At 38.8% G+C, this 27031-nt stretch overlaps 1 protein-coding gene across 2 annotated transcripts in view; it reads left to right on the plus strand.

The window, feature by feature from the left end:
- Positions 1–27031, plus strand: part of LOC139129632 (adhesion G protein-coupled receptor L4-like) — a 33639-nt gene that overhangs the window by 4726 nt on the left and 1882 nt on the right. The window contains exons 2-22 of one of the 2 annotated variants that reach the window (XM_070695294.1): positions 1359–1664; positions 5271–5588; positions 6707–7024; positions 8198–8305; positions 8935–9012; positions 9416–9478; positions 9844–9897; positions 11451–11539; positions 11780–11911; positions 12699–12840; positions 14628–14747; positions 15681–15741; positions 15869–16057; positions 18375–18495; positions 19969–20072; positions 20822–20921; positions 22796–22952; positions 23297–23363; positions 23679–23831; positions 24180–24348; positions 26113–26250. In XM_070695294.1, the coding sequence (XP_070551395.1) occupies positions 1359–1664; positions 5271–5588; positions 6707–7024; positions 8198–8305; positions 8935–9012; positions 9416–9478; positions 9844–9897; positions 11451–11539; positions 11780–11911; positions 12699–12840; positions 14628–14747; positions 15681–15741; positions 15869–16057; positions 18375–18495; positions 19969–20072; positions 20822–20921; positions 22796–22952; positions 23297–23363; positions 23679–23831; positions 24180–24348; positions 26113–26250 (2987 nt within the window). Of the gene's footprint in view, positions 1–1358; positions 1665–5270; positions 5589–6706; positions 7025–8197; positions 8306–8934; positions 9013–9415; positions 9479–9843; positions 9898–11450; positions 11540–11779; positions 11912–12698; positions 12841–14627; positions 14748–15680; positions 15742–15868; positions 16058–18371; positions 18496–19968; positions 20073–20821; positions 20922–22795; positions 22953–23296; positions 23364–23678; positions 23832–24179; positions 24349–26112; positions 26251–27031 lie in introns of both variants that reach the window. The other variant, XM_070695293.1, reaches the window with a different exon arrangement.

Raw genomic sequence — 27031 nt, forward strand, 5'->3', positions numbered from 1 at the left:
TTCGTTATTTTTGTCATACTACGATTCTTGTTTCTTTGTTTCATTTTTTTAGCTTTGAACTTGGTCATAATTAGACACAATACAAAGCTGTCTCCGGCCATTCTGTCTCTCTCTAACCCGAACCTATCTCCAAGTGTGTACCCCAGAAAACTCTGTTTTCGAAACATAGCGCCAAAGTATCGTAGTGTCACAGCAATCTCTCCGCTCCAGTGCGGATTAACACAAGACACGTAGATTACGGGTACGTCTCGCCATGGCTAAGCAACATTTTACATAAAACAGCCAAACATGATATACACTTATATTATACACAATATCGTGATACATGAAACGCAAACAACCCAAATAGGAACGATATGTGGAGTTGCTTTCCCTTTACTACCAAAGACGAAGCAACAACTGATGAATAATTTTGTCTTTCTTGTCTTTCTTTCTTTCTTATTTATTTATTTATTTATTTATTTATTTATTTATTTATTTATTTATTTAATTATTTATTTATTTATTTATTTATTTATTCATTTGTTTCACATTACAGACATTTGTATCGTATAAAATGAAACAAGTATTGATTACAAGACATAGTATGTGAGAATACTATTGGTTTACCGTAAAATTCAGACTTATGTTCCTGTTTTGTAAATAATAACGATGGAATTATCGTAAACATGTCTAAAATATGAAGGGAATGTACAAGGTATATGGAAATAAAAAAAAATTATCAAAATCGGACCAATATTGGGCAGTAAGTGGCCAAAAGCGTTGAACCTATAATACTGGGGCGGCCATTTTGGATTTATGCAAATTAGGCGGTTTTCCACTCCTTGGATTTTGGAAGACTTTTGATATGTTTTTATATGAGTTTTTCTGAGATGAATGGTGAAAAAATAAATTCTGTTGCAATTTTTGGTGGGTTACCCCCTTTTTTGGCATAAATTGACTGGACTAAGTAGCCTTTGGGAAATTTAGAAAAAATATTTTATAAGTGTTTGTACTTTACGGGGAAAACTACTTTACAATCTTGTCTCTCCGTCTCTTTCATTCACGGTTCAACAGTAATTTATGGAACGTTACAAATTTCTGTCTCTCTACATCTCATAGGTTGCTGTTATCACAGAGTTTGTTGGCGCAATTTTCTCTGCCGCTCAAAATTACGCTTTTTGCGTAAAAAAAAATGAAATCGCTATGCACGAGTCTGTCGGCAGAGTATATTGTTGACACATGGACAACGGACTGATAATCTGAGGATTTAATTCTTTTCACCGATTGTAATAATAGAGTACGATTCTTTCCAAAAAAAACGTTTTGTTTGCTAGGTATTTTGATGTTTGAAAACAATTTATTTTCCTTCTTCACAGACAGTGCAATGCACTTCCTGGAGCAGCCAAGTGGCGGTACTTACACCATGGGCGACGTCGTGATGTTGAGGTGTTCCGTCGCCGAAAAGACGGGAACCTGTATCTGGTATTGGAACTCTGTTATGATAAGCTTTGACTACACCATGCAAAGCGCCAGCAATCCTCGACAGTCTGTCATCAGCACAGTGGCCGATCAAGACTTCTTTCTACGGATAAACGGTGCCATACTGGAGGATGCTGGGGACTATTATTGCTCCTTGACTGCTGGTCCTTTGTCATCGACGACAGCTTCAGTAACCATCATTGGTAAGAAAAACAAATCAAGTTTAGTATATATATATATATATATATATATATATATATATATATATATATATATATATATATAATCATAAAGATGAGAACAAAAAAGTATGTTTATTACTCGAGTTTCTCGCGAACACTCGATTGTCAGATAGGTAGGTTTATTTTGCTCATCTTTATTGCAATATTGCTGTACAACCCCTTATCGAGTATTCTATGTCCTCGAAAATGATTACCATGCGGCTACTTACACTGCTACTGATACCAAATGAGGAAAAATCGCAATATTCACGACTGTAGAACTATTTGATTGACTTGAAAACTCTGATTGTTTCTATGCAATTATTGTTCCTCATTTCCGAGATTTATGATGTAGTTGTAAGTGAGGAACGATAACACACAATCAGCGTTTTCCAGAATATCATAAATATGGGGCAGTCGTGAGTAATCGGCGATTCACACTATGACACTGAAACGCCGCATCACGCGACTGATGGAACACTCAAGTTCCATCGAAACCATCGGCTCAAGGGTGGGGAATGGAGTCACAGAAACTCTTAAAAATCCATGCGTTTTGTAGCATTAATTTTCACGTGATCTGTGTATACAAAATATAATACGCAGAACCTTTGCATTTGTACATGCATACCTTGCTCTGTGTACATATCGTGGCATGATATCAAAACCCCCCATTTAAGGGGAACGGTAAACTTAAATTGATTATTAAACGCTACCTCTGCACCTATTTTCCGAGTTAGTGTGATATGGTTTAACATGAGAACCTTCCGATTACGGCAAGGTCAGAGCAAAGTCAACTTCATAAAGATTGATTTTTGTGTCACTCAAACATTCAACAGTTTACGAACATGTAACTTTCCTAACCTCATGCAGTTTTTTTCTAATTGAAATGAAAATTGTAAACGTTCCGAATTCTTTACTAGTGTCTGCTTGCGCTTTTATCCCTTGCCGTATCGATTTTTTCATTCACACTGACTCCTGAAGAAATAAGCAGAATACGAGGAGTGCTGACACGGCGTTGTTCCCCTTCTTCGTTAATACAGTTTTTCAAACAGCCTGACAACAAGATAATTACCTGCTAGACGGAGTATTGTCAATTGTGCTAGTATACCTGGTATGATTAAATGTACTAGACAAGATTTGGTTTTGTGCCAAACATGTATACATGATGTACAAACTACAAATATTCCAAACTTCCCACGATGTGCACGATATAATTATCTCAAAATTTACGAAGTCGGATTACGTAGCTTTTTAAACTTAAGAAGGAACAATAAAGGCTTTGTGGTTGTAAATTTAGTATTTACTGTTAAATGGGTTTCTTTTCACTAAAATGACTGGATAATAAATTTTTCCAAAACATAGGAAATGAGATCACACGATGATTGATAATCGTTCAACAATTTGTTTCCCGTCTCGGGGAGTCAGCTCTTTGAAAATTCGATTCACCCCAGGGCGTCAGTATAATGTGTTAGCCAGCATTGCATCACTCCTTGATGATGGAAACTGCATTGTATTAAAGTGCGATTACAACACGATTTTGTATTTCGACATTATCCCTGAATGTCAAGGCTAAGGATGATTCCAGTCGTTCTTACCAGCATTCTGATAACAACTTGACGCGCACAGCCCTTCGAGTGCACTAAAAACCACAGAATAAAGTTGTACAAAGGTGCAAACTGACCTCTTGAAATCCAAGTATCAGCCTATAATTTAGACTTAATATGGCTTCAGGCCGATCAATATTGTCAAAACGATTTTTATCAATAACGGTTTATTGATTTTTAACATATTTGTTCAGAAATTAGAATCTTGGCATACGTACAGATACAAAGTTAACGCTGCACAAAGTAATAAAAAACTGTAATTTTTGATTTAGAAAAAATGGCTCTATAAGCTGAATTTGCATCATGGGACCATGTTCCGTTAAGATATAGTGGTAGACATGAATCATACATTGAATTATTTTCTCAAACTGGGACAATGTTTTGTGACGTCTTTTGCTTTCATTCAGTACATTACGGGAAGGCTCCATTACCTTAGGAAAACCCTACGTACCTATGAGGATCAATTTCACAGACCTGCCTTTCCTACAATGGCACTACAATGGCACCAGCTGGATTAGATAAACATAACAATGGAACATTCACACCTTGAGGGATTAAAAGTCTTCTGTTTGTCACCCGAGTTGGTTAGGCAAGGACCCGGGTTTCAGGTACCATGCAAGTTAATGCAGTCTTTCCCTAATGAAATAATTTACTAGTAGATATGCTGCTTCCTGTTTATTAGATTTTGTTTGAACGGCATTAAACGTCCAAAATGTCTATAATATACAAACGCCCTCTGACGTACTTGTGCGCACGTCGATCATTTTGTCAGGCGTAGGAATGTAATTTCCTTCATGGTCCGCCTGCAATTACCAGATCCCGAGCTTTATCAGTGATAATTCCTTTAAATTGAAAATGTTGTCTTAGGCTGCCCGGGCGAGCATTCTGCAATCAAATGAAAATGTCGATAATGTTCAATGACGTATACATACATATATTTGATTCGTTTTCTTCGAGATTTAGTTTTGAGTTATCTTTATGCGAATGTTGCTCGCTATCTTTGACATCCTTGTTTCTGGTTGTTTCGTTTCTAAAACAGCCAGTAGTCTACATTTCTACGAACATAACGTATGGATGACGTGCCCTTAAATTGATGGATAAACTGTACATTGAGTGTTTCTACGCTCCTGATGTATAAAGAGCACACTCTTAGATTCATTAATCTTCTTCATCATTAATGAGTACTTATCTGCTGACAAAAATATTGAAACAAAACTCATTTGCACATTTTTCATGATTGATTACAATCTGCGGTGCTTCGGGCGTTATTGGGTATTGTGCTGATGAAACGGTGACGAGCCATAAAGTGTTCAGTTAGGCCACACTAATTAAATTCTTTGTTTGGCGTCCTCACAAAATTTTGAAAGGTAAGCGGGGTAAGTCGTTCAAAATCAAAGATATTATTTCCATATGCTAGTTTTATGTGTACTCGATTCACCGATTGTTTCCATGTAAAATGAGAGCCAAGCTAGAAATCAAAGCAGTAACTTGTTTTGAAACTGGTGCGTGATTTACTCTACAAATGCATTTGTCATCAAAGGTATGTAGGCAGAAAAGCTACATGGGAAAGTCTTTTTTCTATACGAACACACTTTTTTCCATAAAAACTCAACAAACACGCGCATGGGGGTATAAAAATGAGAATCAAATTACTCCCGGCCCGATGAATATTGCCAAAAATTTGTTCTGTCGCTATTCTGTTGGTATTCTTTCCACGCGTCACCGTCCTAGTCAAATAATTACCCGACAATGAGCCCTGTCCAATTGTCTTGTTTATCGTAGCCAACTGCGTACTTTCGTAACTATACTGACAGCCTACTCACTCAGGTGTTTTGTCGTCTGTCCCTGTATAGATGGTTCGACTGATAGCCAATTGCCGACACTCTCCCCTCTGCAATTAACAGAACACAAGTCTGGTTTAAAAAGGGGTTTCTTGCGTAAATTTCTACTGTACCAGATAACTACACTCTCTTTTGTACAATAGAGCCACCGCAATCATTTCTAATGAGTCCGAGCGATGCCGTAACTTACGAAGGACAAGTGACGACCCTTGCATGCAGTGTGAATTATAAAGATGGCACGCAGCACTGGCAAAGAGACGGGGTTTCGTTCAACGACGACGGAGCTGTGCTGATAAACGCTGACCGTTACAGCGTTGTCGGCGACGTCTCGGCGGGCGAGTTTCATCTGGTGATGTCACCCACCAATCTCGACGACGATGGGACGTATGTGTGCACAGTGGACGCAGCAGACAACAGTCAACAGATTACGTCAAATCCGGCAAGAGTATCAGTTGTTCAAGGTAATCATAAACGTCATTGTGTCGTCACATCATCCGAATAACACTTGTACATTGACTATATAGCGTTGGAAATTATCAGAGGTACGGACAGTCCCATATCGATGTTAGCTTTGTATCAATTCTAAATTTTTGTCAGCTTTCTTCACAAACTACCCGATCGCAACTTATCATGACGCGCATCATTATCATGACACTGATGTCGGCATGACAACACTTTGACCACCAATAACTGAAACTCAAACGGCATGGTCTGTATTCAATACATGTATACAGATTGCATTCTTGGATATTGGCTTAGACTACAGCTTTAACAATAAATAGATGGAATGCATATTCGCACAGCGACCAAGATATCTTTCATTTGACGATTTCCAATTACAAAGTTGACGTAACCTTTTGACTCTTTAAAGTAAGATAAACGATGTCGGAATCAGCGTTATTGCAGTATTTCAGTGGCAGCCATCTTGGTTTCACCGGAAGTTGTGTGCTATCAGTTCGCCTGACAGACGCCTATCAATTTTGCACATGTAACTGTTATCGAGTGTATTGCCGCCGGCCTCGAAGGGGGAAGTTAATTTATGCGTCCTTGCGATTTCAGAGCAATTTGACCGTGTACAAGGCTTGTTTTTGAGACAATAACTTTCTCCCAACAATTCAGAAAAAAAAAGATCGATTTCCTTACGCATTGAACCCTGTTCTGCGACTGAATATCAATCACGTGATCTCGTTACGAGACGATTTCCGTTCCGTGAATTGAATACAGAGGTGTTCTTAAGAGGACAAATACCGTCCCTTTGACGAATAACTTTCATCACTTTTGTTCTAGAAATTAAGATGTTCACATTCACGTTCACGTTCACGTTTCCGAATGCCAATGCTTGACCGTACAACGCATTGTGGACTGTATGCAACGTTATTGTCGTAAAATGAATTCTTGACCTGAGTGTACTAGGGTAAACAAAAGCATCGTGCATTGCACATATACAGGCCGTACAGTCAATATTAACTCCAGCACTTTTTGAATTGTTTTTGGCAGTAGAATAAAGACAACAAAATTGTTGCAAGTACACTTCAACTAATGGAACATTCATTTAAATATCATTTTTCACACGATACAGTTCAGAAGTTTGAAGTTCACCCAAATAATACTACGGTGGTTCAGCACGAGAGTGTTCAACTGTCATGTGACATAGCACACAGAGCTGGCGACGTTTACTGGTACAAGGACGGTGTCAGGATCAGTACCAATTACGTCATCGATGGATCCAAATGCGACGCGGCTCGTTACAGCGTGGTTGGCGATCCGGCCGATGACCAATTCACCCTTGAGATTGTCGACGCACAGATAGATGATAGCGCCACCTATCGATGTAAGGTTGCAGCGACCGTGCAGCATCCTGCTATACAGTCGGTAGAATCAGAATTGGTAGTGACAGGTACGTTACTATGTACTTCATATGGTTGAAATTTGCAGATTTTAAAATTTATTTTCAATTATTCAACGTCGGTCGAATTTTATCTAAAAATGTGTTGAATATGACCAGGTCTGAGAAAGCAGTTCGGAGACGAAGTCGTCTATTATTACATGCCTTGATGTGAGTGCAAATCAGTGCATTGATTTGAATAGGAACACTGCTTGAAAACCAAATAATACTTACTGTATTTGCATGGATTATTGCCTGTATTTTAGCTGAAAAGTGCATATACAGATGAATACAGTCAATAATCCATTGCTTGTATTCAGCAAGCCTGTATTCATCTGGATTCATGTGAATTCACGTGTATTATTCTATAATACAGTCAACTTATTAGTGTGAATTTATCTGTAATAAGCTTATTATTGCGTTTTGATGCAGTGGGAACATCCGGGGAGTTAGCGGACCGGTGAACGATGTACTGACCGGTTTCCATGGCTACCCAGCCCAGTGAAGCCCTTCGACGTTTTCGATATCAAAGTAGACACTTCATACTACATGTAAAATATCCATGCGCGCACGGCTATTTTGACTTTCGTTTAAATCTGTTTGTTGCTGGTTAATAATGGTAAAACTGTTTGAAAAATGCCCTGTATGTAACTAAATGTCATATAGCATTAACTCTGAAGAGGCATGTAATAAAAGTATTATTGCCTAAATACATAGGTCCATGTTCCCTCGCAGCAGGAGACAATGTGCCCTCCTGGCGCCGGGCAAATTGTCACTTGCTATCGGGCACATAAACCCATGTATTCGGACAATAATATATAATACTAATAATAGACAGTGGTTAATACAGTGAAGCATAACAATAGATGAGAGGCCTTGCATACAGTCCAGAGACGTGAAGTGTCTCTGTTGAGGGTAGGAATGTCTCTGATTTGGGAAGGCATCCATGGCACTGAGTTGCTTCAAATTCTGCTCGGTGACCCCTGATTTTTATTCTTGATTTCGGAGGCGTTTACTTCTTTTGACGGGTCGTGAGAGTCGAAAGATCTCATTGGTCCCAGTAACACTGCGGAGTTACAAAATTAAGAGACACTGTCATTCATTGTCTCAGGAAAATTTATGGAAGGTTCTAAAGCAATTCGTTTGTTGATAAGTATCCTTATTTTGTTGGTGTTTTCTTTCTAGACTTCAATGAATGCGATACTGATAATCCATGCGGTGACGGTTTTATGTGCATGAACACGGAGGGATCCTACCAGTGTCTCTGCAATCGACCACAAGGCTGCAATACTGGTAAGTGGTGCGCCGAGTGAAAGCGAGGCGTTTGAGCCTTTGGTGCGGTGCGCATGCGTTGTTCATGGTAGTGCAAGCAGAAAATTGAGACACAACGCATCTTGTGTGAAGTGATAATTACAAGAAGTGTAAGAGAAACACGCAAACACCGAACCGGGAGGTGACCTTCAAAGGTTAACGGTGTTTTTTACACTGTACCAGTACCACTGCTCGCTGAATGCAATTTGATTCTAATAACATAACCAGGGAACAAAGGAAAATAAAGAGCATGAATGAGTATGCAATTATTTGCAAAAAATTGAAAAAGTCGCGGGAATCTCATAGAATTTGTGTGATTTAAGAGATCAACTATTAAGGGGGTCGTGAAAAACGGAAAATAATTGCACAGCAATTATTAATCACAAATTCTGTATCCTCGCGGCATTAGCAAAAATGACATGTGCGGGACAGTCAACTAAAATACGTGAGGGAATTTTTAACATTAGAAAACATAATAAGAATACGGGAAGGGCAGAATGTCAAATTTATCAACTTCTTAATCACTCCCTTTAAGTCTAATCGTGGACTCCTAAATTTTATCGCATACAAGTTATAATGAAAATCTCAAAGTGTCGTCTGCTTCATTTCAGACGAAGAATGTTTAGTTGACGTCGGTTTGTATCGATGTCGGTGCGGTAATGCAACAAATACGACAGCCATAATTAACGGTGAGTTTCTTCCAAATTAATTTATGCAAGTTCAATATCCTGCCTATCTCGAATTACTATTGAAAATAAACATTCGCAAAACTATATATTTCCAATGCACCCGGTCATCGACCTTTTTAAAGGTGAGGGCAATATTTTTAAAATCCATGTTTTTCTGATTAAATTTCGAGGGTAAGTCAGGGACTTTTGACACACATCCTGCCTAGAAAAGTCAACGAACTGGTGTATTTCCGTCGACGTTATGTATCTTTTCCTGTAAGAGTTTATACAGTTGCAGAGTGCACAGGTATACCGTGATTAAAATTGAGAGCGCTCACTCAATCTATCGCTTAACGTTAAGTGAACTCTCGAACAATAGACTACTACAGTAAATGCACCTTTCTGATTCTGTTTCTCCTCCCAGGCGAAGTAGCGACGCTGCCGGCTAATGTTACAGACGGACCGTACGCCATAGAGTTGAAGGACGGTGAGTTCCGAGATGGGTACGGGTTAGGAGATCTTAAAAACACAGACAGAGACACGTGGGAAATTTGCGTGCTAATTTTAAGAGAACAACAAAAACATCACTTTAAAACCTGTGCGCATATTCTAAAGACAATGATGGTGGCACTTTTACTGACAGAAATTTCCGTGATAATGAACTTGTGTCTCGATGGTGAGCTCGGATCAGAATCGAAACAGAAAAAAACTAAAATACCACACTTTTGATACCTCCTTAGTTCCAGTCATTTGATCCGTACAGTATGATGTCTTTTGTACGGTGGTTGCAGTCGTCATGGCGACTGTTTCAATGATCTGGGCGCTAACCTGCAGTGTTCATTTTATTTGCAGATCGAAGTGCGTGCGACTGTTACCGCTGTGTTATGGATGTCAATGTTATAACTGGTAATGTTTCTGACGTTTCTCTTGATGTAAACTGAGAGTATTTACCTAGCTATGACTGGAAGTTGCTAAACTTGTTAATTTAGAAAAAAAACTTATTAAATGATATTAAAGGGCGAAAGTGCAGTGTCCCTCGTTGCACTTAGTGAGCGTTGTACCGAAACAAATAATTTTTATTTGACAAAAACACTTTTAGTGCAGCAAACAAACGTTTGTTGGTATTTTTTGAAAATACTGGTGCCTATTAACGGGACAACAAAGAGCAATAACTACCAAACAATCCAGAAAAGTTACAGGTCATTGAATCCATGAAAAATCATTTGAATCCAATAATGTGAATAATGTGACGTTTTCGGTCGGCGTCATCGAGCAATATACTGCGGATCTTCAGTGCACATTCTAACAATCAGAAAACGTGAGTTTATCGTTGCTTCTTACAGCTGCAAGCGTTTCATCCTTACATATGTATCTACACTCCATATACTGGTTCCGCTCTGAAACAAATCCTTACACCTTTGACTAACTTGCCATACATGTGCTGGACACTTTATTTCATTTTTGCAACCCGAAGAAGTTAAACGAAGTGTATGATAACTTTAATCATGTACAGAATACTATGTACTTGTATTTGAACTTAAACAACAATGAAATGTAGCGACACATGCATTACCTTAGTTGAAATCAAGTTTTCGCCAGCTATCGTAAACTCACGCTTTCTGCTATTGACGAATGTTGATGATGCCAATGACATGAGGCAGAAACGACAGGCGAGGCAAGCGCCCTCTAACAACCATTCAGTTACCCATTCCGAGAAAAAACAAGACCATAGGTAGGCGGAAAGGCTGAGAAAACGGCTCAACTTCAGATTGACATGATCGTTATGACCGAATCGAACTTGACCTTTGAGTGCTTTATTCAAATCCAGATTCATGTGTCAGTGTTGTGTCATGTGACTCACAGTCGATTGTGGTTCGATACACGGCGTAGGCCCCTGCAAGTATTAGCAAACGAGGAAGTTGGGAAACAACATTTCATAGAAGAGTTGAGGTGCATTTGGAAGTAGTGGTGCTGTTGATTGGCCATCTACTGTCAGTCCGCGATCGCTTGAAACGTTTAAATTCCAGTGTGCTGATTGAGCCAATCAGTGTAAGACGGCTGTGTTAGAAAGGGTCCCCTCGGAAATCGTACCCCAAAACGCACAAATAAGTATTTTTATGCAAATAGGATAGCAGGTATGATAAACAGATGTATTGGAAGCCATCGATACGCTGGTTTATTAAATACATCAGGCCTTTTTGTGTGAGCGAAATCAGTCTCTGAACTCGGCGATGTGTGTATCACGGCCATTTTGTTTCAGAACTTCCTTTCTTTCTGGCGTTAGCAGCGGTGCTTTGTCACCGTGTATCGAACCACGAGCGACAGTGAATTCATGGCGGTTTGGTGAAAGTTTCCATGGGGTTGCCATCACAGTTTGTAAGAGCGAATGGCGGCGAATTATTAGCTTTCCATCGATCTAGCTATCCGATGTAATATGCCTTTCAAAATTTTGTTCACAGGTCAGGATCTGCTGCATTGTCATGTTTTAGCTGAGATCACAGAAAGGCAATGTCCAATAATGTCGAATCAGACATCTTGGAGTGCAAAGGTACTGGGACATCTGATCAAATTCTCTTGATTGTGCTCACACATTTTCAACAAGATAAATGCAATTTAGAGTGATTAATTTAATTACTTTTTTTAAGTATCATTATTGAACATAAAAAGTTCAACTTCAGACAACTAAGAACACAAAACATTGAAAGTAATTCATTGCGGGTAGTCAGTGTTTCATACTTTATCCTATCTAGGGTTTGATATTTTTCGATTTGATTTTCTCTGTCTCCAGTTTTCAGAAATTGCGGAGGTGACGATCAAGGAAAGAAATCCTGACGTCGTCATGGAAACGTTTAACTTGGTGTTCAACGAAGCCATTCTCTCAATCCTTGACAATGCTCAGCCGATGACGATCGAATCGGAGGTAGCAATTTCTGTTGTAACTTTAATAAAAGTAAAGAATGAAATATGTTGCTCTAAAGTTTTGAGGTAGTATGCGCCTCGCAAAGGTCATGGTCGACCACCTTTTTTATCCTTGAAGTTCATGACTTGTATTAGTTGACATTCAATGTGGAGAATATCTTTAAAGAATAGTACAGCAGGCATTGCAGAACAAAATAGGTTCAAATTATGAAAAAAAAATATTCTTCCACACTGTTAAACCTCTCCCAAACTCGTTGGGTTAACTTTTCTGTTCTCCCAAGCAATCCAAGACTAAAGTTTAAGTCTCACGTGATTTCATTATTATTATGCACTATTGCACGAATCACCATTACATATGCCACTTTTGATGAATGTGTTCCGCTCGGTAACTGTGCAGCAATTTCGAAGCCAAAATATTTCTGAAAGGCATGTTACAGGTAACACACCAAATTGTTATGACATATTTACATCTGTGACACGGCAATGATAATTGTGATTTGACTTTGGCTGTCGTACTATATTTCAATGACATAATATTTAGTCAGCATTGTAGCGCCCTCACTTGGTAAAGGATGGTCTCTAGTATTGAACATATTTAGCATGAAGATTAAATTTTTATGCTATGGGGACAAAGTCTGATTGATTTTTCTGCTTTAAATGTTGATTTTACCATTACAGACTAAATTAGGAATTGTCCAAAGCATTCTTTTCGCTTCTTTATTTGTTCAACTTTCAACTCGACCGAGCGAGGGCGCTCACAGTCTGTCCTTATATACGCACCTTTACAGGATTTGGTAAGTTGCCCAGACGACGACTGCACCTACATAAGCCGTCAAGTCGACGACTTTGCCATCAGTTTGTACAGAGAGCTCCGTAAGAATTACCAAACTGACATAGACGTCGCTTTCGAGGTTTTCGATGAGAGAAGAGGTACTAGTGTGTTTGTTTGATTCGATAGTGTCTTTAACATTCTCAGAATTTCATGGGTGCCCGTTGCTTGGCAGCTCTTTGTAAAATTAAAATTCCTGCGTTAGCGAGCGCTGTGGTAGGGGGCACTGTGCGCCCTCCGACGACAGATTTTCCTGTTTATATACGCATGCCTTTATGTGTGAGATACACTTCAACATTTGGTGGCGCTCCGACAAGACAACCGTGGAACTTGCTCGAACAGTGATTACAAAATGAACCATGCTTAAGTTGATGCTTTAATATATCTGTGCTTCTCTCTAAACTAATGACACTGCAACTAAAGCACGCTTCAGCGCTCCGCATTCACATTTCAATAAAAGTATTCTGTCCATTACCTATTGACGCATCGAGTCATACGTAAAAAAGAACTGATCGACCTCTCGCATTCACTCATGCCAGTGTTTTCCTCAATGTTCACTCACCGCCACTACGTTGTGAACGCCTTTGGTATTTTTGCAATATTAATGAGAAAGAGAAAATTGATTTTGCACAGATCCTGTTCGATTCCGTTGATTTCATCGTACGATGATGATATTACTTTACGGAATAAGCTGCCGAAAGCGTGAAATTTCTGACAAAATATTTTTTCCGTTTTGTATCTGCCGGTTTTGAACGAAAAGGAAAAGATATAATTGATACATCTTTCGCGGGATAATGTTGCCTTTCACAAGTGTAGGGGTCCAGTTATAAGAATAAATGCCACCAAATATGCGCCCACGTCTGGTGCACCTAAAATGGCCGATTGTAAGTATAACGGTCAGGCTAGCTGAGAAATACTGCTCAGTGGCAGTGCTTTGTCCACTGCGCTAACAGAACGATTGATATATCGTGCAGTTTCGGCACGTACCATTTCTTCCCCTGTATGTTTAGTCTCGAAGACTAGGCAAGTCATCTCCTGGACCATCTTCTTTTGTTAAATGCGGTCGCAACATTGAACGTGAACATGGGCACCGTTCGCTTTACTGAAAATGTCTACTGGTCATTCAAGCTCATTATGACAATACTGAAAGCCTGAAGGCTACCACAACGTCATCAGTTCGCGGCGCGGAAGGGCCTTCATTCGCTCCTAATATTGCCAAAACAAAGCCTGTTGTATATTACTGTAAAACCATAATGAGTATAATAAAAACAGTTTTTGTTTACAATCATCATTAATTTTGGCTTATTATCGATTCATAAGTATTGCAGCTTTACACTTTTGGGTACAATGCCAAGTAAGAATCCGTTATCGGACACAACGCAGCTTGCTTGCAGTACCCCGACAGCTCTATGGTTGCAATAGCGAATCAAGTGTATAGAGTATACAGTGTTGAAACCCAAAGAAGGAAATTATGTAAAATAATTCGACTTAGAGATAAAAGAGCCTTCTAGTCGTCAAAAATTTAACAAAATATGCAAAAGAGTGTTTCTCCGACAATGATAATGATTTTTTAGTGTTGTACCTTATATTTCAAATTGAAATACAGCTCAAAGTCATAGGGTGACTGAACTGCACCTATGTCAGTGTCAGTCACCGGTGGTAGGGCTGAAAGCTTTCATTGAATGTCACGATTGCTTGCTGTGTGAGTATGAACTCGATATTGCAAATAAGGCGATAAATGAGATCGCGTTTCGCTATTTGATGACCCTAAACTACAGTGTATGATCTTTCAACGTCTCAAGGATCTACCAGATCCACCTTAAGATCGGTCCATGCCAAACGCGCATTTGCCCAACATGAACTTTTCGTTTTGAAATTTAAATTCCAGGTCTGCTTGTTGAAGCGAGAAGTGTCAACACCGACCAACAGGACATATCGTTCCCAGCTTATCCATTCAACTCTGCTGCTTCAATAACAGTATCCGGAGATTTTATCACGAGCCATTCAAGTAAGAATCAGTGATCGCGCCCTCCACGGCAAATCACATTCTGTTCTGAAACGTCCTGCGAAGTCTTTCTCTCTACACGTATTACAAACTGAGAAGCAACAAAAAATCAAGCTTGCAGTTTTTTCCGAATGAGTGTGGAAAAGACAAGTAAAATCTACTGAAAAATAATGACGATTTGACAGATCAAAAGATGCATTGGTGTAATTATCATGTGTACATGTGGGTCTCTTTCTCTAGCTCCTCGTTCCTAACTGTAATTCCTGGAAAATGACAGACATCGCATCATGTATCTGTAATCCTTTGTTTCACTAAACAACAACAACAACCAAAGAAAAAACACCACCACCACCAGCATCACCACCACCACCACCACAACCACCACCACCACCACCACAACAACAACAACAACAACAACAACAACAACAACAACAACAACAAGTGGAGGGAACCAGCGTGTCTGTACCTGCACCACAGAGAGATTATGCTAATAATTTTGTTTATGCTAAATATGTTTGAAACTGCTTTCCCGGGAATGAATCGTATACCATGACATGTAATGACAAGAAAATATTAGTTTCTGCTATAAACATGTCATTTGACATCAGATTGTTTTGTCTTAGCCACGGGTACTCTTCAGTTTTTGTATTTTTCGAACTACACGTTCGGCATTCATAAGATGCTGTTCACTTAAGGCCATTTTAATTTTCAAATATCGGATAATCTTAATTTTAGGTAATTTGACTCTCTCGGACCATATTTTTTCACGGTGACCCCTGATTTTTATCCTTATTTTATTCTTATTCTTGCTCTGGTAAGCGAATGGTCGAAAATTCAATTGAGGAAAGTTTGAGCAAAAGTTTAAGTCTTTCACTTTCGAGGCGCATATTACCTTAAGTTACACTTTTAATTGAATCTTTACTGTTCCGTGTACAGGTCTCGTCGTAAACAGCTTGTATAGCCGTGCAGAGTTGCTGGTTGGATCTGCCAATGTCAGGTACGGCGATATAGACCAAAGTTCTCGCTTTTCACTCAGCAAATATTTCCAAATTAAAATGATAAACTGCATCTAAAGAAATAAAGACACCTGCATAAATGCTTATGTGTGTTCTTGTCTGTTGCAGCCTCGACCAAGATTCTGTGAACAGCGCCATCATTTCAAGTACCCTTTGGCCGACGCCAAGCCTAACAGAGTATCAAATTGACCAACACTCACTGTCCGTCAGAATTGAGTTTGCGCATTACTATCCCGTCTTGAAGTCGCAGAATGTCCCGTCTTGCGAATTTCTCTTATACGACGACGTTGAGCAAAGGTCTGTTTTCAGTTTCATTAGCCTCACATATATTTGCAAATAAATATTTGAAGTGTTTATATCAAAAGCATAGAAGAGTACTCTAAAGATACTATTATCATTCCGATATTACCTGTTCCTGAGTTATATCAACATGAGTGTCATCAGGCGATTTCAATAAAAGTGCCACACGCTCGATAAAACACAATTTGAACAAGCGTGAGCTTCAATTAGAGAAAGATCACTTTTCAAATGTTTCGGAGCAGAGTTTCAATATACTGTTATAAAATCACAGCAATAAAACACAACCCAGATTTGATAAGTTCACTGCATATACGCACTCGCTATCTCTCATGTATCTATGTCATGAATTGAAAATCTCGTAGTGTACCCGTCGAGTGTTGCTGGTTAACTGCTTAACATTAGTTCAATGAATAACCGATTTATCACCGGCACATCGTATCTATGACTAAAACTTTTCACAAAATATGAAAATAATCATGTTGGAAATCTTTCAGAGAAGTGTACACAATCGCGATGCTGAGTCTGCCCAACACTAGAACGCCCTCATCTTCACATATTACCGAACACTATGAGTAAACATGAATGGTATTGAAGTGATCTCACGCCTAAACAGTTAATGGTCACATAACATGGTGTGGTATAAACCTTCCTGCACTTCAGACAGACCCATTTTGGCCTGTGGATCATGACGGAGAAGTGGCCGCCATCTTATTTCTTTCGCCCTGTCATCAAGTCATGCAAAATTTTGCAGGAGCACGTTCTGAAAAATTTCAAATAATTCACATAAACCAGTATGAAAAAAACAGTACTAAATTCAGGATGCTATGAAAAGTGGTTACCGATCTCTGTGATCCTCAGAGCCCTTCAAAGTTCGGTGTCGGCAAAATATAGTTCAGGAATACCCCAAAAAGGATGAGTCCCCCAAACGCATTGTTATGAAATGGTTATTACGGATCGGATCTGTATACAGGGAAATAATGGTGAACAACTCAAGTTTATCCTAGCCTATACACAACATGTAAATAATGATACGGACATATTATAACGACTGGATATGTTGTTTTGGTTCTTTAAATAAACAACGAGGTCAAGTCGAATGCTGTGCGACAGAATTAAATTGGTAATCACCTCTATCTACATTGCGTCCATACGCATGTTGACGTACACAAACAAAAATGAGCACAGCGATTTGAAAGACGAAGTAATTGTATCGGTGACGAGAACTCCCTGCTGCCAAGACAAATGCGCTTCGAGGTCAGACTTTCTGAATATAACGACCCCGGGATTATCAGCTATTTCATTCCAAACCCGGATTTATGATCATATAAAAAAAAATTCATTTTCCCCTGGAGTTAACACAGAAAACGAATTTCATGTTTCGATAAATTCTAGGTAATGCGCATCTCTAATCCAAACATCAGATAGGTCACGATTTAATTTTTTACACTTCGTAAAATAGAACCCATTAAAGATAAGCGGGTATTAGTTGTAATTTAGGACTCATTTTTTAAATCAAATAATTCACATTACCCTCACAATACATTAATACACAGGAATGCCTCTGAGAGAGGACAGCCCCTCACCCGGGCATTAGCGACTCATATTTTACAAAATCATGGTTCAAAGGCTTGTCACGCTGAGCTGTGTCGTCATAAATTACCGCCTTTCATAAAAAACGAATAAAAGGCAGGAGTGGTTATCTGTCTCCTAGCTTTCTCATAAAGTTTGTAGAAGAACAATTCTATAGATCTAACATACCCTTCTGACATTAATCCTTACTTTCAGAGAATTATATACCTGGCAACCAGCATATTTCACGTTTGAGTAAGCGCTTTAGAATTTTATGACTGAGGATAAGAATTTTACTTTATCACGCCGTTTATGCAGTGCCTACAATAATTACTTACCATGGTTTTGCTGAAAGCTTATTTTACCGTTTGTTCGTACTGTGGTAACTCAGCTTTCTACATCGCGGTTGAAGAAAACATTTCATGTCTAAACTAAGAAGGGAAAACCGCTTTCTCGGTTGATCTGATTTATATGAATTACAGGGGATTGTTTTTAAAAACGGTCTACAACCGAAATCAACAGAAGTTCATGAAAGTCAACCATCAGCTGTTCTCGTGAACAATGTCTTGTAATGCTTCAAAACAATTTTGTCATTTGCGGCGAGGATTCAAGAGCTTATCGCTGCTATGTTTGAACAGAAACGTAACTTTCAGGGAAAAAGACCACGGTAAATTCATACGAGTACACTAAGCCGACTCTGATTAGTTTTTGCTTTCTTTGTTCTGTCAACTCTGCGTCTAAGAAGATCACGCATGTCTTGGAGCTCTGATGGATGTGAAGTGTTGGAAACCAACGAATCTCACACGACATGTCTCTGCTCTCATCTCACCAGTTTTGCTGTCCTCATGAGAGTCCGAGACTTTGATGTAAGTACGACTTCTTCCCCCTCCCCCGGGCCAGATTTATATCATTGTTAATATATATTTATGAGTACCTCCGCGTGTATGTCACCAGAACACGACTGTGAAAACACATCTATTTTGTCCAGTATTCGATGCTGACGTCAGTAGATGTAAATATTTAAAGACGACAGGGTCTTCAAAGAAGTACGAACAACAGCGTATGGAACATGTCTTTATCAATTCATGGTTTCCCTGGAGGAAAGAGTGAAATTGACCGACTCGTTCGTGTTTGCGTGTGTGTGTACCTCAGGCATTATAACATATTTGCCAAGAGTACGCATAGGCCTCGTTGAGGGGGCCTGTAATTCTAACTTTTCATGACTTTTCCCCCCCGATATTTTTGCTTGATATGTCAACAACAGATTGTAGTTCTACTCCCCTCGATATGTTGAGCTACACAGTATTCAACTTGTCAATTCAGCTTGTATATGTCTCGACTGTGTCGTGATCGTTGGCTGATCCGGACTAGAATCCAATCCGAAGCAACAATAGTGCGTTTTGCACATATACATGCTCTGCCGATACGCACAATATAGTCGGCGTTTCAACATGCTGAGGGGAGAAGAACAATAAACTTTTGTTGCATACAAAACAAAAATCACGGATACCGACCACCTCACCAAAAGCAAAAGTTACAGCTTGTGGCCCACTGGAGCCTTGGCTGTATTGCCCTATTAAAATACTCTCTGAAAGATGTGATATGTCTACGTTGCAGTATTAGCACTGGTGACAGTCACCTTCCGTCTGGCAAGACATCCTTGACAACTTCTCTCTCTCTGTGTCTTTGTCTCTCTGTCTTTGTCTCTCAGTCTCTGTTTCTCTGTCTCTGCTTCTCTCTCTGTCTCTGTGTCTGTCTTTCTCTCTCTCTTAAAGTGTTTCAAGGGAGTAATATTTTTTTAAAGAGCAGTCTCTAGTGACCACATATGAATGACAGATGTTAATAATGCTCATGTTTTCTGAACAAAAACTTTTGAAACCTGAAGGAGGTTGAGTACTGATGTGGTTGTTAGATTCACCCTCTATGACCCTGCGTTATGTGCATTGAGAAACGATTTATAATCACTTCGATTCTAAATACTATACCATTGACGCATTGATATTTTCCAACGTTTACTTTCAAGCGATGTAAACTTAAGACCGCAGCCTTCCAACGTCCACGCAAAAATAGAAGAGGTTATCATTATTGGAATCACCATGGCGACGACGCAATATCAGCCATCTCCTGGGTCACATAGCTCTCGGAACTATTGACCAAGGTGACAGACGTATACAAAACGAATCCTCTGCAGTTTTTGTGTAAAGTGATATTTCATAATTGATGTACGCTTTTTATGCGCCTATAAATGTGGACTTGACTCTCGGGAAAGTTTTTGAACCTGAAACGTCACTAATAGGGTTTCTTGGTCATAATTTATTGATGATGTTCTCAATTTGTAGATGGGTGAAGTTCACGAGAAGGCCCTGGAAATAATCAGTTTAATTGGATGTGGAGTGTCGCTGATATCACTTACTTTGACCATCATGACATTCTGTGTTATAAGGTCAGTGTCAATGTCAACACAGTATACTGATTTTTTTACTAAAGTGAAATGATATCTTGAGAAGGCCGGTCTAATCACTGTGACCTTTCTTGAACTTAGCTAGTTCTAGATTATCGTCTCAGCTGCGTAGACACTTTGAGTGCTAATGAGTTTTATCCATAATGTATTAAACAAGGAATCAGAAAGAAGGGCGGGTACAAGCAAAACAATGTTCACTTGATAAAATGTTTCATATACATGTACGTATACTAATAAAATGCACAATTACAGTGTACAGTTAGTGTGCAAAGATCTGTTTTACGTATACTCTTGTTCTGCATAGATATACGCTACAGCGTATATCAACTTATTCCATATGCAAAGATACACATAACGTATACAACTAATTTTGTCTTCCATATACGTCAATATACGTCAATACACTAAAGGTATATCATTCATTTCGCCCAATGGCTCGCAAACGCGCATAGAAATACGTCTAATTTCGAGATAACGATTTGACGTTTTTGTGATAACGTTTCGACATGTTTGTTTGTCCGACTATCGACGAACTCTAACCTCAGCAAAGTCATAGCCTATGCTATGCTGTATTGTAATTTATTGGAGCACTTTAAATTTGCATATATTCATCATTAAAGTCATCTTAAAACAAGGGGATCACGTAATGTTATTCAGTTGTACCTGAGCAGTGATTCCAGTTCATCTTGCAATGCTATAAATGTGTATTGAATGTTTTCGTTTTGATCCAGGCATTTCACACAGGAAAGAATAATTCACGTAAACCTTTGTCTGGCCATCGGTGTTGGACAGGTCATCTTCCTCGCTGGAATCGCAGCAACGCGTAATAAAGTAAGTTTATAATTAAATACAAAAATGCGTTAAGTGACGAGGACACCCAACATGTGCCGTTGATTTTTTACTAAAAGGGGATGGGAAATGCTGGTGTCTGTTCTTCCGAAAATCCCCGAGATAATATACAGGTGCCTTAATGGCGCAATAGCCATCCCACGCAAAATACCCTCAGTATCTTATTTAGTACAGAATTTATCAACACTAAAACTAACTATACGAATAACTTGTAGCATTTATCGCGGATATATGACTTATTTAGTTCATCATACGAATAAAAATGAAGCAACTGATTAAAAAAAAATTAACAATAAGTTAATGTACAGATTTTGCTTCTCTACACAAAGGTACTATTTTTAAAGTCTGATAGAGAAGTGAATTTAGTAAAAAGAAAAAAAACCATCATAGTTGATATTATTATTTAATTATTAACTAACATCAGTGTGTCTCAGAGTATTGGGTACTATGTCTACCGCAATACTTATGGGGTATTGTATATGGCTTTTGGAAAGCAAACCTAAGCGATGACATTACAACATCAGAAACGAGCATGCGCGTTGGTCCTTTAGGCAGGCAAGACCGTTCTCTTTATGAACTATTCTCACGAGCCATCATCAGATACTACTTGATGTTTGCGTTGAATAATTTAAGTCTCTTGACATCCTAAGTTCTTTGATCTTACCTCCGACATTAACCCTTTCCTGGCGTCCCGCAGAAATGAAATAAACCAGAAAGTTGCCTTACCAGCACTCACAACATGTACCAAGAAATACTTGGGAACATTAGTGAGTCAAAAATTGTTTACCTAATATGTAAAAAAACAATTCAAAGTAAAGTTTCGTAAACTGTCACTTTTTAAGCTGCTGGTCACACTAACCTATTTCGTAAATGCCAAGCACAAAAGTTCAACATTACACTGATCACCTTAGTTCTCAAACCGAGATATATCTACAACCCTCATGTTTATTTAAAAAAAGAAAACACACGATTGGAGCAGTTCATAATAACTGCGTGTCAGTCAAGGATTAAATAAAACCCAACGTTTACTATTTCCCTGATTCATATAGAATTAGGTATTTAATATTTGGAAGATGATGAGATGTGATTCACAACGTTTACGGCGATGCAAGTAGTTTCAACCCCGCAACGAAGTATATAATCTAACGCAATTATACCGAAACAGAACAAATTTCTAACAGTGGGGTGTAGCACACACCTGAAGGGAAATTAGGGTTAAAGGGTGAATGCCAGGCCCGATGAATCATTAAACTGTTGCAGTAAAAAAGCTCAGGTACTGTCTATTCACTAAAAACCGTCGAAAAAGTAATGTTTTAATTCGTCATTCCTGTTGAGCAGATGTCGGTTAATCGTCAATGGAATAGGAACATGAAAGATAATTGTTTAATTACTAAATTTGTCATGTTGTTAATTTAAGAACAAAATTGTCCATTTTTAAAAGCAGTCATCAATATTAATTGTGCATCTTTTATTAAGTGGGAATAATAATTATTAGGTCTTTTGATATCATTTTCATTATCTTAGATCAAGAAAACAAGGTCATTCTCATGTTCCTCCTCAAGTTCATCGTAATACTAAACGTCATCCTTGTACACAATATGCTATCTTTACAATATGCGATGTTATTGCAAACCAATAAACTCTATCCAGACTATTGATAAATAAACAATAACATCTGGCATTACACGCATTAGGGTTGTATTGACAAGTTGGAAACGAGCCATTTTTAATTAAATTGATATGGATAGTACAAAAGGAAACTTGATTTTACTTTGACGACTGAACCACCAGAAGTGTCATAAAATTCTAAAAGTGTAATAACAAAACTCAACATTGAGGTCTCTTTATACGCGTAGGTTGGCTGCACCATAGTGGCCGTGCTGCTTCACTATTTCTTCACCTCGGTCTTCTGTTGGATGCTGGTGGAGGGAATACAGCTCTACGCTAAACTGGTCACCGTCTTCGATAGCAACCCTACGGGGCGATTCACGGCCTACTTTCTGACCGGATGGGGTAATTATCACACATTGTGATCTCCTACTTTTCAGTCGAAACAGCCTGTCGACTCACTGTCCATTCTGAGAACCCGTTCGCCTGACTCATGTATAGACTTAGCGATTGATGGATTATCAGACACGAGTGAATATTATGCAGAGATTCTTGCTCTTTGTTCTGTTGGAGACAAATGAATGGAAGGGGAAATTCTTTACCATGGCGGCGTGCCGCGAGGATGATTATATGTGAGAAGCAGCGAAAAAAATACAATAGAGTATTTGATAGATCCGGAGATTAGACAAATCTGCGTGATCTACATCAACTACTGTGCACTTATCAATCACCGTCTTTCTATTTAATAGGCGTTCCCCTGGTGATAGTGGTGATTTCTGTAGCCATCGACCACGAACATTACGGATCGGAGAACAAGTAAGCGCGAACAAATGATATATGCTATAAGTCCCACAGTGATTTCAAAGCGCGGCTGGAATCTAAATCTCCGCTTGTTCACTCAACAAGCCCACGCTATGAACGATAATTATATCACTCACCTCAGTTCAACTCGAAAATAAAGATTTTCATCAGCGCTTCTGGTTTCAACTATTACAAAGAATTCCAAATCCACAATCTGATAATCATATGATCGCACATCAATCTTTGCTTATCATTATTCATCGCTCTCCCCCCCTTCCCATTTCGGTTATTTAGTGCAAGTAACCATGACTACATTCTGTCTGTCTTCAGTTGTTGGTTGTCAGTTGACAGCGGTTTGATCTGGGCTTTTGTCGGCCCCGCCCTGACAGTCATGCTCACCAATGTCGTTTTCCTCGGTATGGTTGTACGCGTGATAGCAAAGTTACAGAACTGTGCTGAAGATGACAAATACACCAAAATAAGGTAGTGTGCGCATACCCTCCTTTACAATTGAGATTTAATAGCTGCTTGCAAGTCGATACCGAGGACCCGGATGTTCTGCTCTGGCTTTTGTAGGCATCTTTCCGTCAGATTTATGAGGCTATATGACTAAGATTAACAAAAGACTTAACGACGGGAAAAAATGTTGGTGATGTATCTAAGGACATATCATACACCCTATCTGCTAGTATTGTGCATGTATGATGTGTGCAATGCATATCATAATAAAATAAACAGCAATTAAAACTCTCTCTTGTCTGTCTGTCTGTCTGTCTGTCTGTCTGTCTGTCTGTCTCTCTCTCTCTCTCTCTCTCTCTCTCTCTCTCTCAGAGCAAGCTTGAAAGCCGCAATTGTTTTATTGCCGTTGCTGGGCATGACTTGGCTGTTCGGCTTGCTCTCCGTCAACCAACACACCATCTTCTTTGAGTACATCTTCGCCATCCTCAACTCGCTCCAAGGATTGTTCATATTTATCTTCTACTGCGTGAACAGCTCCGAGGTAAGAAAGCGCATGCGCAGAAGCAAAGACAACAATTCCCCCATTACCGTTTTTGTCTGTGTATTGATGCTGCCATGTATAAGGGATGCTCTCACGTACGGAATCGAGTGCGGAATCAATTTCGCAATTATTACATGTAAGGGATACTGTCTTAATCTCTGGTAATATATGTTGGCGTCGTTTATTGAAAAAAACTGAGCTTTATTTGCCTGTTAAAGTCCCATGAACAGTTTTGGAAAGATACGATTTATTTACTTCGGCTGGAGTTTAATGAAAAGATTTTTACAATCGTGTTAAAATCAAAATTTAAATTGGGCTATCATTTACTCAGTCTGGCTGCCACAGTGTGTATAGATGATAAATGTGAAACCACGGGCATTCACGTATCGTACTGCCTGCGGGAGTTTACTTCGTGACTGTGATATGTCTTTAGCGAATTACAGTGTATCACACAAATTATGATTAATATTTTTTACATACTCCAGTTTGTGAAATCTCAGAACAGAGAACAAACATTTTCTTCGAAATTTTCTTTCTTTCACACACGCAAAAAACTTCTTGATCATTCACATACAAATGGGGCAGTTTTTAGTTGCTGTTGATTCATAAATTCTTAACGTTTGGAAATTTTTTCAATAGAGACTTTGATTATGATACAAACAGCGAGGAATGGTCGAGGCATATTATATATCAGGGACCACGTCAAAGTCCGACTTTTAAGATTTCGAACTATGATTGTACTTGACCGCCGCTTTAAGGCGGGAAACAACACGGTTCATATATTTTACTGAACCCTATTCATATTCACATTTGATATCATTCCGTGTGTTTGGATTATAGTAATGCAGTCATTTTATACAGACACGCCAGGACAGTTCCTTTTGGAACCCACGGCCCCGTCTTTCATGGCTGTAATGCTAACGCGTATGATTTCTAGACCTGTTATTTTGTAGTTCAAAAGCACGCAAAATTTCAGCATTATTATTCAAAAATATTAAAATTTCTAAAAATTAACTGTTAAATAGTTTTTCATTCTTAAGAAACAAACCCCATACATTTTACATTTAACGATAAGACCAAGGCCAGTACGTGAACTTTGAATATGTCTTTGTACCATAGTAGTCAATTTATTCAAATTGAGATTGTTGTGGTGTCTTGAAATACGACCATCAGCTCAACAGAACCCCGCTCAAGAGCTGCAATCACAAAGAGGTAAAAAATCGCTGAACGTGTAATGACACCTAATTCTTAAGATAACACACTATTTCACCATCATGCACCTCATCGTAATGGATACAAAATCTCATTCTGGTACATCATTATTAAAATCAGTGATTGGGACAGTATTAGAAGCACTGAAATAAATGCCTGTAGTTTATTTGGGTCACTCAAGTCCCGAACTGAAAGGCTAAACTGTTTCCTTGTAAGTTATCCTGGGGGAATCTTCAACTAAATTCTCACTTAATCAAGGATAAAAATGAGATTACCTCACAAATGTTGGTACCCGGGAAAATAGATTACCAAATATTTACAGACTTTTGACATTCAAGATGGCCACTATCCCTGTGTTGACTCTGTGAAGAAATGGAATTTTTTCTTGTTTTCAGAAAATGAGCCAGTGAAAACCTTACTTACACTGAGTTTTAAAATTAGTATCCCCACAAGTGATATACAAAAAGAATATTTTAAAAGTTTGAGAATCTGATTATCTATCCTTAAGGCGTATTATACCCCAAAATGATTCTATCTAACAACGTCTTGCAGGTCAGGGCTCAGATTGCCCGCAAGAAACAGACCATTGAGCTGACACACGGACTGAGTTTCAGCAGCGTGCCTGCGACAACCGGCTACTCATCGAATCGTGTACGACCTACTACAACAAGCGAAGAAATCACTCATACGGTAATAACACACGCTTGTTATTACCCATCTAGCCACTTCAATACCATTATCTGCCCGTGTATCTTTTGTGTCATGTTTATTAGCACGTTTGAACAGTTTAAAAGTTACGAAACCAATAAACTATATAATGCACAAGTCACATGGTAGTCATAAGGAAAGATCTCTTGAGATGAAGATAACTTCAAGGTCACAACACACCATCTTTATATCCCGTTGCAAACTCTTAATGTTTCTGTTAGTTCTGGGATGAACAGTTTCACCTGTGCTCATATTACATGGTGCATTTTTCTGTTAACTGTTAACATCTACATCATTTCAGTAATCATTTACTTCCCTTACTTGTTCACAGCCATTTGTTCATGACGCTATTCCCAGATTGTTACTGATAATGTATCTGAATATACAGCATTTTGGCCCCATACGTTTTCTACATCTACAATTCACTGACATCGCCAACACTACAAAATAAGAGCAAATAGTTTACCCCTCCACGCCAATAATGGACTCAAGCAAACTTTCCATGTAATCGGCTTCGCCTCTACCGTGTTACGTAAAGTTTAATTTCGTCAATTATTTGCCAGCAGGAATTAGATAAATAGTAATTTATTGTTATCCAACCCTGTTGCTCGAGACATGACAAAGCTACATGCAAAATTATTGAAACACTAGAATGACTTTCACCAAGTCATCGTGGTATTTGACGCCTACTTATTTTGTAATTCACGGGAAAAGGATCTCCTATAGGTCCAGAATACATGCACAGTTAATATTCGCATACCCT

The sequence above is a fragment of the Ptychodera flava genome, chromosome 3 (assembly GCF_041260155.1).
Source record: "Ptychodera flava strain L36383 chromosome 3, AS_Pfla_20210202, whole genome shotgun sequence".
Lineage (NCBI taxonomy): Eukaryota > Metazoa > Hemichordata > Enteropneusta > Ptychoderidae > Ptychodera > Ptychodera flava.